We start from the raw sequence: 15,903 nt of genomic DNA, 5'->3' as shown, positions 1-15,903 counted from the left end.
GATGTCATCTCAGTCGCGATGGCTTGTGTCAAATTAAAAAGCTTGTCAATTTCAAAATTCTTGATCGAGGCTAGCTATTAAATTTAATTACTTAAGTACACATGGGCTGTTGGGTTTTGAAATCTCTTGGCAAAGAGAGAATTCACGGCATTCTACGTACCAAAGAACCACCCATGTGCTCGAGATGAAAGAAGATAATTATCGTACTATAAGATGCCACGTTACCTTGAAGAAGAGAATGAGCAGTGTGTTTCCATGAAATGTCATGCTCATGTGGCAAACTTTTCCACTATAGAAAACGATTTACCGACACGAAATTAATCTAAACTTTTCCAATATAGAAAATGATTTACCGACACGAAATCTCATATCTGAGTGTCACCTCGTTGATGATGTATATCTTTCCTGTGGCCTTTTCCTCCTCGACCCAGGCTTCTGATTAGGTTGAGTAAGATACAAGAAAAGTACCCAAGTCGCTTACCCATGTAGGTTCAGAGGCATGTACAAATTGGTGCCCCTCCAGTCTCTACGGCATTTTGCATTATGCTCCATTAATACTTGTAACCGTCCTCTTCTTAATTCGCAGGAAAAAAAAAAAAAAAACGTAACCATCATGACTTCGCAGTTGCATCTAAATATTAATTATGAATCAACTACTATGCATATCTTGAACTCCACATTTCGTATGCAATGTGTTGCATGTTTTTGTCCAGGCCATAGCGTATACAACTTGTATACTTCTAGATGGAGTAAATGAAGCTGGTTTCGGACCATGCACGAAATTAATACACCGACACCTGGCGATACATCTACAGGTGCAGTTTGGGTTGTTCTTAATGTGTGTATGCAGTATTTTTCCACTGGATGGAACTTTGGACAGACTTGAGGCCTTACTAGACTGGAAGACCAACATCTCAAGCTCAACAAAGTCAGAGGTAAAGGTAGCCATCATTATATCTGCCTGAGATCTCATAAGATAAAGTTAGGAGCCGAAAGAAGTGTCTCCTAGATTCACATGGAGACCTCTCTCTCTCTCTGTATGTGTGGACTCTATCACTCTTATCTCTCTCGTTTATTCTCTCTCTATAGCTCTCTCTCCCATTGGTATTGGATAGTCGACTTAGCACTGACTTTGTCGCGCCACCTTTTGGTCTTACATGTGCAAGTACTGCGAGAGGTACTGCGGACCCACGACGACGTGAACAGGCGCCTACTCTTCATTCCTATCCAATCCAATATACTGGTGGGATAGAGATTAAATGGAGGGTCGCACTCGGAGAGGCTCCAATGACAGGGAGCGAGGTTTGAAACGTAGCGCGGCTTTCGTGGACTTCGTAGATGGGGAAGGGAGTAGAGTTATTGTTCGGACGTTGTGCTTTCAAGGCTCTGTGGCTGTGGATATGAAAGGCTTTGGCTTGGCTTCCACCATTTGGCTCGAACCGCAGGCTGAGATGACAACGCAAAACATGGTTTTCTTGGGTTTATGACATCATGTTGACAGCAATAATCATGACAAGCTCTTTAATCCTATAACGTAGTTCCTGGTGAATGAATTTTTTGTTACATAATATCCAAAGAAACAAATCTTTACATGCCATGTAACATACCATGATATCGACCGTTTACTTATTTGTTTTTCAGATTCTAGGCCTTTTGTTTTAAAGGCATCTAAGAGGTTTTTTGCCTTCCCTTTTTGTTAGACCTAAATTGATTTCAGTGCAAGCAAATGCCCATCGTTCGCTACATGTGACGAATAATAATCTGTGCGAATTATGTATATAGCATTTGAACATTTTCTAGAGAGAACATTGAAGGAAGAAAGCATGGCGTACCTCTACCCGTTCTTTAGAAATTTTCTCCTTTTTACACTGTCGTTCTGCTTTTCTGATTTAAGCATCGGAAGGTTCTCCACCGGAAACTTTTCGGTAAGTGGACTTCTTACATGCTAGACTCGAAGGCGACCAGATCTTCTTCATCTCAATTTCATCTGACCTCGTTCGGCTCGGTTTTTACCGATCTCGAGATAAGCAGAGCAACATCCAGCTTTGGTTCAGAATTTAGCAGCAACACAATCCTTCATATCCAATGCGGATTAAAGGTATCGACTTGGTTGCTGGCATCACGTAGTGGCATATCTTACTGGGAAGAATCATGGCAGTTATCTCACACTGTCGCATATTTTCATTTTGAAATAATAAGTTAGAAATTCATATGTTTTCACTGCATTGTACTAAAAGCCTTCTTAAAATGAGTTATTTTATTTTGAGTCCAGATTACTTTTTGATATATATAGAAAGAGAAGCACGTCCAAGTAGGCAGGGGGTAGGGCGAGAGGACAACATGGCTACGTATATCTATTGTACATTGAATGGAAACTTTCCTCTTACCCTCTGTCAATGAGGCTTCGACTCGTGTAGCTCTATTTTCGCACTGGGATTTTGCATGCAAGAGCTCAAAACTCTAGGCTTCCCATTGGCTCATGCATGTCCATAGCACGACTCATACTAACATAAATAGATTTAGAGCGAGTCAATAGAAAATACTGTGAAATATATGAGCACATTTGTAAAGCAAGTAAATTTCGAAAGGGCTGTCCAATCACCGTGCTCAGATCCGCTCAAAACTTCCATAGTTCTCGGCGTTCCTCAAAGTTGCTCAAAGTTTTTTTTAAACATCCATGCTAAGTGGTGCGGAAGTGGTAGGAGTATAGTTCAGCTAGCTTGATTATTTTCTTGGAGTGATTTTATGTTATTTGGGCTTATTAGGATATTTTATTATTTGACAGCCTTTAAAGCTTATTTTGGTATTTCATTATTTTGAGGGTGTTTTGTGAGACTAGTTTCTTTTTAAGAATTTTTTGCATTTTTTTTGGGCTTATAAATTTGTTGGACCGTACTTTATTTAGGGTTATGCTATGATGAATAAAAAAATAGATTTTCTTTCTTCAAGCTCTGGCGTGTGAAACCCTGAGCGGAGCTAAGTGCGAAGCCTAGTTCTTCTTCCCCCTCCTTCCTCCTCTTTCCTTCTTTCCTATTTCTCCTTTCTCCTTTTTCTCTCTTCCTTTCTCTCCCTGCTGTCCGGCATCAAGTTTGGTATCAGAGACATGACAACAAAATTTTCTGGACTCCTGCAGGCATCACTATTCACATGCGGGCCCAGGTTGAAAGGGTTTGGATGTCTTCTCCAAAGCCTCTTTCTTCCGGCTTCCTCTTTCCCATTTCTAGAAGTTCGTCCAACGGAAACCCAAAACCCCTTCGCCTGCGTACTCCCCTCTCCCGGCGGCACACGAGAAGAAAAGCCAGCAATCAGACATGAAAGAGGAGCACAACCGATCTCGAGTGACCTGATGCCGCCCCGCACTGCTGTCACCCCTCCTCCGGAGCCAAGGAAGAACCCCACACCCACATCGGTTGCCTCACGTGACCGCGGTAGCCTTGTCGCCAACCGAGATCCACGCTTGGTCGTTACTGCATTCCGTTTTCCTCATAAGCAGGTAACCACTGCGAACCCTTCCCCTCAAAGCCTCCACGAAGGAGCCGGACTAGGAACGGGTTACCGGAGCGGTTGAGCCCGTTAACCTAAGTCCATTATGCCAAAAAGAAAAAAAAAAAACACGTGACCCTTAAGTGCACATGACGGATCCGTAACGGGTTATCAGAGCGGGTCGCGCCCAATAACCCGAATCCTATCGGATCCGAGTTGAAAAAAGACAAAAAAGAAAAAAAAAAGAAAAAAAAACTGACCGTTCATCTTCCTCCTTCGTGACCGCCCGCAGTGCCGCTCCGCCCTCGCCGCCTCCGCCTTCGCCGCGACCGCCTCCGCCCGTGCCGCTTCGCTTTTGCTTCTTTTCCCTTCTACCTCCGTTTCTGCCGTCACCACCCTCACCACCTCCATACCCCTTTGCACATCCCTAATCTGAGGCCAAAGGGCTTCGATTCCACCTCATCACCCCCACCTCCCCTCCCGTCCGCATCCCTCCATCCTTCCCTCCTCCATCCTGAACCCCTCCTTCCCCTCTAAAAGGGTTTCGAACCCTACTTTGCTGCATGCACCACCCCCTTCCCCCACCCTCTCTAACCCTTGCAAATGTTCTTCTTTTTCCCTCGCCATTTCCTCCCTCACTATTCCGCCAGTCCGTCGCTCCCGCCGCCAAGCTCTCCTTCTTCCCAACCCTTCCCACTTCGGGATCTAGGGTAAGCTTCCCCCCCAATTCCCCCAATACCGTCACGGGCCCGATTGAGTTTGCACAGGCCCAAGTCACCGGCCCGCTCGACCTCTTCTTTAAAAGCACGGGCCCAACAGCACCATAGCCCCCTCCCTCCTTCATCTCTCGGGCCCGACAAGCCCATTTGCACATCTGCACAAATTCTCCCCCCTCCTCCCCCCCCCCCCCAAAAAAAAAACCCTCATCCATAGATAGGCCCACAACCTGCCAGCCCAGTTCCCCAACAACCCCAAACTCCTCATCTGCCGGGCCACAGTCGCAGGCCATTCAGGTCCCACGAATTGCTGATTTTCGCCCCGCCGAGTTGTTGGACTCAGACCCAATTGGAGCAATTTGACGAGCCTTCTTGCTGCAACCGCGTCTCTGATCGTCGCCCTGCCCAAACCATTTTATCCAGTGATGGGAGCATTCAGCACTTCTTGGTTTGTTGGAGAGGATAACCGGAGTCCGATTCGACTTGGATCACATGAGAGGAGCTACAGCAGATTGACCCGAACTTGTTGGAGTACTATCGGAACTACACCGAGCCGCTTTCGTCGAGGTCAACTTCTTCCCAACTAGGAGGAGTTGGTGCGGATATTAGTGCTAAGTTACCTATCACTCGGGTCTAAGGTCGCCGCAGGAGGATAGCTCAAACAGCTTGATTGTTTTCTTGGAGTGATTTTATATTATTTGGGCTTGTTAGGATATTTTTTTTATTTGACAGCCTTTAGGGCATATTTTGGTATTTCATTATTTTGAGAGTTTTTTGTGAGACTAGTTTCTTTTTAGGATTTTTTGCATTTTTTTTAGGTCTATAAATTTGTTGGACCATACTTCGTTTAGGGTTATGCCATGATGAATAAAAAAATGGATTCTCTTTCTTTAAGCTTTGGCGTGTGAAACGCTGAGCGGAGCTAGGTGCGATGCCTAGTTCTTCTTCCCCTTCCCCCCTCCTCTCTCCTTCTTCCCTATTTCTCCTTTCTCTCTTTTCTCTCTTTCTTTCTCTCTCTACTGTCCGGCATCACTAAGCATACATAGTAGTTTATCGTATTAATTTCTCCACACCTGTATGATCCATTGTGTTGATCAAATTATTACACTCTTAGGACATGTTTGATTAGAAAAAGTTGAGCTCTGAAATGAAAATGGGAATAAGTAACTTCTATCCAATTATTTGGTTGGAAGGAGTTCTATTTCTATTTTGATTCCAAAAGAAATAGAAATGTCCTAATCCCCAAAACTTAATCCTAAATTCAAATTCTATTCCGATTTCGATTTTGATCACGAACTAAATGTATCAGAAAATATGGCCATCTGATATCTTTTGCAATCCATTACGATTCCAATTCTAATTCTAGTTATGAACCAAACTTATCCTTAGAGAAATGATGGATAATCCATTTGAACTTTCAAATGGCGACAGTGCAATGGTCCTATAAGAATTTTGCATAATGATCACATATGATGGGCACCAAGAAATCTATAAACAACCCCAAGTTTCCTTACCAAAAGGTAACGTTACATGTTTCTCATAACATGAGGTCTCATGGAACACCAAAGGCGTAGAATACTAACTACAAAGGATAAGTTTAATTTGAAGAGAAGGGGCCGAGTTTGTGATCAAAGATACTGATTCAGATTAGTTGCAACTGGAGGTAGTCGGCTCTATGACACCTCTGTTCCTAGATTTGAAATCAAAGCCACTTAGGAGGGTATACCTACAGGCAGTTTATCGTAGGGGCGGATCAGGTTCAGTTGGAAGGAGATTGAGCGATTGTGATTAGGTGGATCTAGGACCATGCTATGGCGGGCGACAAGCACCTGCAGTTGTAGGACATCCACAATCTGTTGGGAGATTGCGTAGCCTTCTAGATTGCCCATATATATCGCGAGGCGAATGAGACTATTTATGGGTTGCATCGAATGTTGTACAACACTCTGATGCCTGAATTTGTAAAGCTACGAGTCTTCACCACACTCTCCATTTTCTTTTTTTTTTTATTTTTTTGAATATATTCATATTAGAATTAGGCATGTTAATGAGCCGAGCCGAGCCCGAGCTTGGGGAGGCTCGGGCTCAGCTCGTTTCACAGAACTCGGGCTCGGGCTCGGTACCGAGCTCTGTATTGAGCTCGAGCTCGGGCTTGTTTGGTAAAAGAAAAGCTTGGGTTTGGGCTCGTAAAGCTCGTTTCGAGCTCGGGCTCGAGCCCCATAACAAAAATCCACATTAAATACCACAAATGAGGCCTTTACATCATTAAAATGAGGCCCATTTTTTTGGTCTCACTGTTGTGGCTCGAGCCCGTTTGGGCTCGTGAGCTGCTCGGGCTCGAGCTCGAATTTAAACGAGCCTTATTTTAGGCTCGGGCTCGAGCTCGTTTGACTAACGAGCCGAGCTCGAGCCGAGCTTTTAACGGGCCGAGCTCGAGCAGCTCGGCTCGTTAACAGGCCTAATTAGAATGGTAAGATTTATCCTGCTTACCATAAAAATAACTAATTTTGAAGCTTTGTAATTGTTTGACTAGTCCTCTAAGGTGAGCAATTGGATGACGGTCCTCGAACATTAAAGAATTATAGATTAATAAGACGAAAAACTGCAGACAACCCGTCCAGTGGTAAGGCGGGTAGCTTGCTGTTCTGACAAGGATGGGGGATGACCGGACATAGGCCGTAGACCGTATATGCTGATTAAATATTAATTTTGAATTTGAGACACTGAGTCCAAAGCCCATGGCCCTCCTCTTCCAAAATACTGGGACTTAGGAAAAAGAGATGATACAAAATTTCTTCTTTGCAAGGAATTCAAGAGAAGTATAAATTAGAAAAATAGTAGTGGAAGATAAAAACACAAGCATGAATGATCATGTGAACCTATATATAAATGCAAATAGCTAAAGCAATCATGTATATATAGAACAACAAACATCATATCATGCATGAACATTGACAAATTGGCGTAAACAATTAGTAGGAACTTTATCAATTATATATAGAACATTTTAGGAATAGCTCAATTATGCGTTAGTTATTTGCCGAATACCAACATGATATTATAACATTATAAGCATCTATGTATTTCTTTAAATAAAAAGAAGGAGGGGATAATCGAAGATGTTACAAATAATTAGGAATAGCCATGGGTTGGGTGCATGCAAAACTTTTCTATTTGTATCACTTGAACCTGTCTAATTAATCTTTATTTGGATCGGATTATTCAGATCGGGCATCCGACCCGTGATTAAAAAAATATAGGAAGAAGATAATAATATCAACTAAAAATGAATATAAATAAATCGGCAAACAATCTGAATAGAAATAAGTTTTGTAGCTCAGCGGTAAAAGTATAAGTCTGTACCAGAAGCAAATTCCAAAGTCGTTCCAAATCTTTACGGATACATATATTATACATAACTAGGCCTGGGTTGCAAGTATCCGTTGGGCAAATCTTAAATTCATCCCAAAATTACTAAATGTAAATATTTAATATATTTAAAATTTTATAAATTTTTGTTAAATAAATTTTATTAGAATTTTGGATGGATCAGATACTCAGGAAAAATAGATCCCATTGCCATGCCTACAAATAACTAAAGATTCGTTGTTAATGAGAAGTCCGAAAGAAAATGACAAGTATGAAAGAATAATTAGAGTAATATGGCATGTAATAAATAAAATATACCGTGCACTCTTAACTAATATATTACTGGCTTAATTTATATCTAAATAAAAATAAAAAAATAAAATAATGATTCTTTTACCAAGAATAGGGCTAGGTACCTGCCACTGATTCGTACTCATATGAAACTGACCCTGATTCGTATTCTTTCCAAGTTAACTTTAATTTTTTATCATATTCTTATTGCCTCTTGGTGTATCTCGACTTTCCTTTTTTTAGAAAGCTTCACCTTGCCTCTCTCGGTGTCCTCTTTCGCTTTTTATAATATATATGAGATGCATTGAAAAGATTTTATATTTACCATCAATGTTAACATTACCGATTGGACGCAAAGACGTAAGGTGCTACTTGGGGATGGTAAAGGTGAACAATTTTTAGACATCACATATATTCTGAAAGATGTACATAGCAGCAGATTGACTCGTATTTTTTGTCATCCGATATTTTAAAAAATTTCTCTAAACATCCATAATTGATATATCTTTTTTTTTTTACTTTTTTTTATATATAATTTGGCAGGTGGTACTTATATTGGAGTCATATGAGTTATTGTTTTCACCAAAAAAAAAAAAAAAAAAAGGAAAAAGAGCGGATATCTGAGCCAAGCTGAGCCGAGCCGAGCTATAGAGCGAAAGGGCGAGAGTAACCGGGCGGCCACCGCCCCAGCCAGGATACGATGGGGGATAGGCGGGGAGACGACCGACGCGTGGCACTTAACGATGTGGCCAGCGCAGCTAAGCGTAATAAATACTAAAAGTTCGCTTGTTAACGTTAACTGGTCCGCGGGTCCCAGGCATGGCCCTCCCTGCCTTGGGTCCCATTCACCTCTCTCTTCCCAAAATACCCTCTCCGCCCCCCCCCCCCCCCGACTCGCGGTCCCCATGGGCATTTCGGAAACAAGGGAACATAGGTCGCGTTTATAAATTCTCCCCCATTCCCCCATTTCGGCGTAGTTAACAGCAAGCGACGAAAGAAAACCTATTCTTTGGTCCCAGGAATTTCCCGAGTCTTCCTCAAATCTCTCTATGCCGTTCCCAGAATACCCCTGATCTCCTCCCCAAAGTTTTCCCCACCGTTCCTGATCTCTTCCCGTTACTAGTTTCAGTTCCTCCTCCATTTTTGTCGGAGAAATGGAACAGTTTTTCTAGAATTTCTTTTCTCCCGTTTTTTCTTTAATTTTTATGTTACAGAAATGTCGGAAAGCGGGAGAGAAATTAGGGAGGGAGGGATCGCCGAAATGATGGACGGAACTCTAGAAGGCCCACCGCCTGCGGCTTTTCCCGGCGGGATCAGCTCCGCGCTATCGGAGATCCTCACATCCGGAACCGATCCACTGGACTCCATCTTCTCCCACCTCCCGCCGCCGGCGCTGGCAGCGCCGGAAACCCTCGGCTCCGGCGTCTACCTCCGACAGACGGAGCTCCTTCGGCGAATCGCCTCCCAATCCCGGCCCTACTCCGCCGCCTTCCCTTCTCGCGCCGCCGCTCCCGCCTGGGCAGCCGCGGCAGCCGAACAGCATCACCGCCTATACCGCGGCATCGGGCCGGCAAAGAAGAAGCTCTACCGGGGCGTCCGGCAGCGCCACTGGGGGAAGTGGGTGGCCGAGATCCGGCTCCCCCAGAATCGGATGCGGGTCTGGCTCGGCACCTACGACTCGGCCGAGTCGGCGGCCTACGCCTACGACCGCGCCGCCTACAAGCTCCGCGGGGAGTACGCCCGCCTCAACTTCCCGGACCTCAGGGACGGTGGCGATTGCCCCGAGAAGCTCCGCGTGCTAGGATCTGCCGTCGATTCCAAGATCCAGGCCATCTGCCAGCGGCTCGGGCGGCAGAGAAGATCGAAGCTGAGATCCGAGTCCGAGAAGGGGAAGGCAAAGGGAGAGAGCCGGAGAGACGACGAGCCCCGGGCCGCGGCGGCGGAACAGGGCCCGTCGGAGACGTCGTCGTCGGTGTCGGAAGAGAGTTTGATGACGGCGGGGTGCGCCGAAACGAACAACGAGTGTTCGCTTGCGGGGATGCCCTCGTTTGATCCCGAGTTAATCTGGGAAGTGCTCCCTAATTAAGCAAAAAGATGCTGCATTAGCTTTACCAAAAAGTATGTAATTAGTGGATAAATGACAAGCGAGAGAATTAATACTGAATAAATGATGCTGTAAGCGAGATGTTTGGGACAAAAAGGGCTACTTCTCAGTCTTCCGTGATGGTCATGGATGTGGTGCGATAACGTAGACTGGATTTTTATGGTGATCTAAGTATTATTGTTATTAAAATTTTTTATGTGGCAAAAATTATCAAGGCCCACGGGGTTTTTTTGGTGACAATTCGTATTAGAAATTATTTTATTTAATAATCACTATATTTTTATTTGATAAAATAATAATTTACTAAAATAAATTTAAAATACTGAAAAGATACTAATTTAAGAACGTGATATGCTCCTTACGTACGGATTTGCAGCGATCTCGTCCCCAAGGTATAACAACCTATCTTAGTCCAATTCTCTTGTAACGAGCTAGAAGGCTTGATTCAATCAACTCATTTAGTTACTCAGAAAAAAAGAAAAGATAAAAAACAAAAAATTAAAAAGTAAAAAGATTCTTTGTAAAAAAAGGGTTACCACAGATGAGCCTATACATAAACTCTATTCGAAGACCGAAAAAATACAAATATACGTAATGTCGCACAAACAATTGGAAACCAACGTCAATTGAGATCTAGGGCAGATTTTTGTCATCGTCAAAGCCTTCTTAAGTTTTTGCAAATATTATTTTATCATTGGCTATAAGTTATTTATATTATAAAATTTTAGCACCATAAAGTAAATAAACATTTGGTGATGAAAAATTATTTGTTATCATATAAGATTTTTTTTTTTAACGAGAAAAGTTCTCACAGAACCATAGTTTTTTTTATAACAAGCAATTTTTCTTGTTGCTGTAATAATTCTCTATGACAATTTTTTTTTAGTGTCATTGAATACATACTCATAACTAGAACCAAACAAATCTATTAAGTTGATCCGACCAACTAGTTCAAGAAACTTTCCTCCTCGAACACGTACAAGGTAAGAAATTATAAATTTATGCTTGCAGACATTTTTTACCACTGATTCTAATTTAGAGTGTCATACCATCTACTTGAAATCCAAGAGTTTGAATTATTAAATACGGCTTATGTATAAAGTTCTATCGTATTATTAAGATGATATATCATATTCTAGTAGATATTCAATTATATGAAATATATATTAATTATCTTAAAATAAGTAATATTGATAGTTACTAAACACGAACAGGAGACCAACAAAGACAACAAGGCTAGAACAAATTATCTGAATTTATATTAAAATAATTTCAAAAATTTTAAAAAATATACTAAAATAGATATAGTATAATTTTTTTTACATGAATACCCTCCTAAATATTAAATTTTGCATGAATACCCTTCCAAAATTGATATTTGCATGTATATCCTCGTAAAATATTTGTTTTGCTATTCTACCATATTTTTATTTTTATTTTTGCATATATACTTATGCTATCTAACATCGCCAAAAAATTAACGGTTTTAAATTAAAATAACTAAAATACCCTTAATAGGTAGATATGTAAATAAATCGTGATCCCGACAGTACGAGAAAAAGACAGGGACAATAGCATAATTTTAAATTTTTATTTTATTTTATTTGCATCTCCTAGGTGTTTCCAACCTGGGTTTGATATCACCCAATAATAGCATCTCGTCACCAATATTATGTATATATATTTTAAAAAGGTTTGGTCTGGCTCATCAAAAACAGGCCATTCTAGTGGGCCGTATGACACCTGGTCTACCCTGGCGAAATTGTGGCCCGGTACAGTTGTGGTGTGGGGTTCATGGGGGTGTTTAGAGATCTAATTCACATTAGAAGTGTTGCCCAGCAGACAATCCAAGGAGGGGGGGTGAATTGGGTTTTGAATAAAAACTTTAGTTTCTTTTCGAAAGATCTAATGTGATTATGAAAGCTTTCTTGATTTTAATCTAAGAGATTAATCTTAACTATAAAGAAAGCAATCAAAATGAGATACTCAAGGAACCACACCACAAACGCAACAAATTTTATAGTGGTTCGGAGCCAACCTTGCTCCTACATCCACTCCCCAAATTCTTTTGGAAATTCCACTATAATCTTCCTGATTACAGCCGGTTGTTTTACAAGCTCACAACCCAGCTTGTTGTTTTTACGAGATCACAACGAACTCGGTCGGTTTTCACAGGTTCACCGACTACAACCAACCCAATTGTTTTTCTCGGACTTACAATCTATTCCAGTTGATTTTTTTTGGTTGATCAACCACAACCTTACACTGTTGGTTTTACATTGGCTCACCAACCAACCTCAATCCCCTTAATTCAATTTTTTGATTGAATCAAGTAATAAAAATAGAATATGAGAGTTATAGAGTTATAGCACAATATAAGTAATATGAAAGGGAAGAAGCTCTCAAACAGATTTTATGCTGAAGGAGGATGTGGCTTCTTCTCTTCTGGATCCTCTCTTGAATATGCTAGTGGTTGAGGATCTGATAATCGAACCTTGTGATGACCCAAAGATTGATTCATAGATTGATTTTGATGATCACAAAACCTTGAAGTATAGATACTAATGTTTATGTTGCAAGGAGAAAGATATTTATTTTGCAAGGAACATAGCAAGTTGGGAGAACACAAGAAGGCCTCCAAAGCTCTCAAGTTGGAAGAAAGCTACAATTTATTGGCCCAAGTTTAAAGTTCAAAGAATTCAAATTGGAGGAGTAAAATCAAAAGAAAAATTCAAAAGAACAGTCTTCGAGTCGACTCCAGTGGAATTCGAGTCGACTCCGGAGAAGTATGAGTCGACTCCGGAGAAGTATGAGTCGACTCCTAGGAGTCACAGGCAGAAAAGTCAGAGAGCAGTTTTCGGGTCTGAGATTCGAGTCGACTCCAGTGGAACGCGAGTCGACTCCGATGGTTGGTAGGTCGACTCCAAAGAAAGCAAGAGTCGACTCTCAGCGGAACACAAGGAAAAAGTCAGAGAGCATTTTTGGGACTCTGAGATTCGAGTCGACTCCCGCATTGCACGAGTCGACTCCGAGACTCCGCGACCATCAACAGACAGAAAACCAAGTTACTGCCTCTGAGATTCGAGTCGACTCCCAGACAGCTCGAGTCGACTCCAAGACAGCTTCACATCAAAAAGGCAGAAGACCAAGTTTCGCAAACTGAGAGCCGAGTCGACTCCAAGGAAGTTCGAGTCGACTCCAAGACTGGACGAGCCAAAAGACAGAGGATCGGGAGTTCGGGCTCTGAGATTCGAGTCGACTCCCAGGACAGTCGAGTCGACTCGAGAGGACAAAATTCAAAATTGGATCCACGGACTTCAGTGGATGAGCCGACTCCGAAATTGTCAAGTCAGCTCCAGAAGTTGGCGAGTCGACTCCGGGTTAAGACGAGTCGACTCCCAGTCGAGGATGCACCATAATTCAAATTTAGAACAGTGGCCGAGTCGTCTCCAGTAAAGCACGAGTCGACTCCTGCAACAGGCGAGTCGACTCCTGATCGCGCGAGTCGACTCCGATCCCAACGGTAATATTGTCAGGAAGTGCAGACTGTGTCCAACGGCTCTATTTTTGTCTCTAACGGCTAGATTCTTGTTTCCACGCCATCTAAAGCTATAAAAACAAGAGGAGAGCTAGGGGAGAAGGCATGGAAGTGGGAGAGATCATCTAGGAAAGAGATCTCAAAGAGATTACAAAGGAAATCTCCCACAAGCACAAAAGGGCCATCCAAAACGAAATAGAGAGAAGAAGAGCATCCAAGTGAATCCGAAAGCTTCCTCTCCATCCGTGTGCTGCCTCGGGGATCCTCTACTTCATGCCAAATCAGAGGAGGATCAAGTAAAGAAGAAGCCGAGCTCCTCCATCTTCAAAACTCGTTTGAGGGCTTCTCTTTACTCTATTTGTTTATATTGTCATATCTGCTTGTTTAAGAAGCTTTGATTTGTTTTTATTCTTTGTTTTAATATCTTGTAACTTGATTCAATCAAGGGATTGAATCAAGGGGTTAAAGGTTTGTTGGTGAGCCAAAGGGAAAACCAACGGTGTAAGGTTTGTTGATGAGCCAAAGGGAAAACCAACGGGATTAAGGTTTGTTGGTGAGCCAAAGGAAAAACCAACGGGGTTTAGGTTTGTTGGTGAGCCGAGGGTAAAACCAATGTGTAAGGGTTTGATTGTGATCCCGGAAAAACAATCGGAGTGGTTCTAGTCGGTGAGCCTGGAAAAACCGACCGAGTTCGTTGTGACCTCGTAAAATAACAAGTTGGGTTGTGAGCTTGTAAAACAACCGGCTGTAATCGGTAGGATTATAGTGAAATTCCCAAGAGGTCTTGGGGAGTGGATGTAGGTGCTGGGGTGCACCGAACCACTATATGTCCTTTGTGTTTGTAATGCCTCTAGTTATTGTCTAACTAACACACTTACTTACTTAGATAAATTGCTTGCTTAATTCTTATCCGCACATCCTTTAGTTGCAAGCATATTTAATCAAGTCGAAGTCTATACATCAAACCCTTGCTAAGTTTAACTTTCACTGTGCATCTATACAACTTAGCATAGTTAATCATAAAGTTTTAGAAGTAGCATAAAAGTTTTAAAAGACCCAATTCACCCCCCCTCTTGGGTTGTATCTACTGGGCAACAAGTGGTATCAGAGCAGGTGCTCAAATATTATTTGTAGTCTTAACCGACTAGAGCCAAAGATCATGACAACTCAAATAGATAATTTTCTAGGAGAAGGACAATCAATTGATACACCTCCACTGTTTAATGGTATAAACTACCCACATTGGAAAATACGCATGCGCATTTTCATTCAATCACAAAACTATTATCTATGGAAAATCATAATAAATGACCTTCACACACTCTCTCATATTAATGAGAAGGACTTAGCACAATTAAATGCTAATGCTATGAACATGTTATATTGTGCTATTCAAGAAACGAAGTTTAATGAAATTTCTGCATGCTTATCTGCTAAGGAGATCTGGGATACTTTAGAAAATATTTATGATAAATCTCAGACTAGCTCACATGTGCTTCAAATATATACTAACAATGAGACTGCAGAAAAGGGTGTTGAATCTTCCTCAGTCGAGTCGACTCCAAGTATCTCAGAGTCGACTCTCAAGTTCACCAAGTCGACTCCAATAAGGTCCGAGTCGACTCCGAGGCAAATCAGCTTCCTAAAGACAAAGAAGAAAAGGAAGCAAGAAGAAAGGAAGAAAGAGATAAAAAGGAAGAAAGCCTTGACCAAGAAAGAGTCAAGCCAGAAAATAAAAGTTAGGAGCGACAATGATGATATTAGCTCCAAGAAACTACAAGAGGTAACTGACTTGTGCTTTATGGCACAAGAAGACAAGGTAAAAACTGAATCTACTCTTACATCAAATAATTTTCAAGAAGAATTTTCTTATGATGAATTATTAAATGCTTTTCATGATTTGTATGGTGAATGTAGAAAATTAGCTGTAAAGAATAAAAATCTTAAGAAACTAAATCTGAAAATTTCAAAAGAAAGAAATTCTAATGATGAAATACAAGAGAAACTAAATTCTGAAAATGAATGCTTAAGGTCATTTTCAGAAGAATTGATTCAGAAAAATCATAGCTTAATTAAAGAAAATCAAAACTTAAGCGAAGAAATTAATCAATTAAAATCTTGCATTAACAAATTCACCGTAAGCTCAGAAAGATTAAAAATGATGTTTGAAAGCCAACATGCTGATTTTGATAAATCAAAATTTAGCTTGACTCCTTCACTTAGCCATAAATCTCTAGAGAAAAAGGTTATCAATTTACCAAGCAAACCATTAAATAAGATAACTTATTTCAAAAATGAAAAGGATGGGAATAACAACTTTACCTATCGTTCTAGTATAATTAAATCAAATGGTAAAGTTATTACTATTAAACAGATATGGGTTCCAAAAGGAACCATATGTC

At 41.3% G+C, this 15,903-nt stretch overlaps 1 protein-coding gene across 1 annotated transcript; it reads left to right on the top strand.

Moving 5' to 3' along the window:
- Window positions 1-8,820: 8,820 nt before the first annotated feature.
- LOC103696378 (ethylene-responsive transcription factor ERF061-like) lies at window positions 8,821-10,181 on the top strand. Its single transcript, XM_008777980.4, has one exon. The coding sequence runs from the start codon at window positions 9,076-9,078 to the stop codon at window positions 9,943-9,945; it is 870 nt and encodes a 289-aa protein (XP_008776202.2). The 5' UTR covers window positions 8,821-9,075; the 3' UTR covers window positions 9,946-10,181.
- The last annotated feature ends 5,722 nt before the right edge of the window (window positions 10,182-15,903 follow it).

The sequence above is a fragment of the Phoenix dactylifera genome, unplaced genomic scaffold (assembly GCF_009389715.1).
Source record: "Phoenix dactylifera cultivar Barhee BC4 unplaced genomic scaffold, palm_55x_up_171113_PBpolish2nd_filt_p 000237F, whole genome shotgun sequence".
NCBI lineage: Eukaryota > Viridiplantae > Streptophyta > Magnoliopsida > Arecales > Arecaceae > Phoenix > Phoenix dactylifera.
The sequence above is the reverse complement of the archived record's forward strand: the minus strand, read 5'-3'. Positions and strand labels throughout refer to the sequence as shown.

Bases quoted from the DNA above. Each gene is read 5' to 3' on its own strand.
- LOC103696378 (XM_008777980.4), top strand. From the start codon at position 9,076: ATGTCGGAAAGCGGGAGAGAAATTAGGGAGGGAGGGATCGCCGAAATG.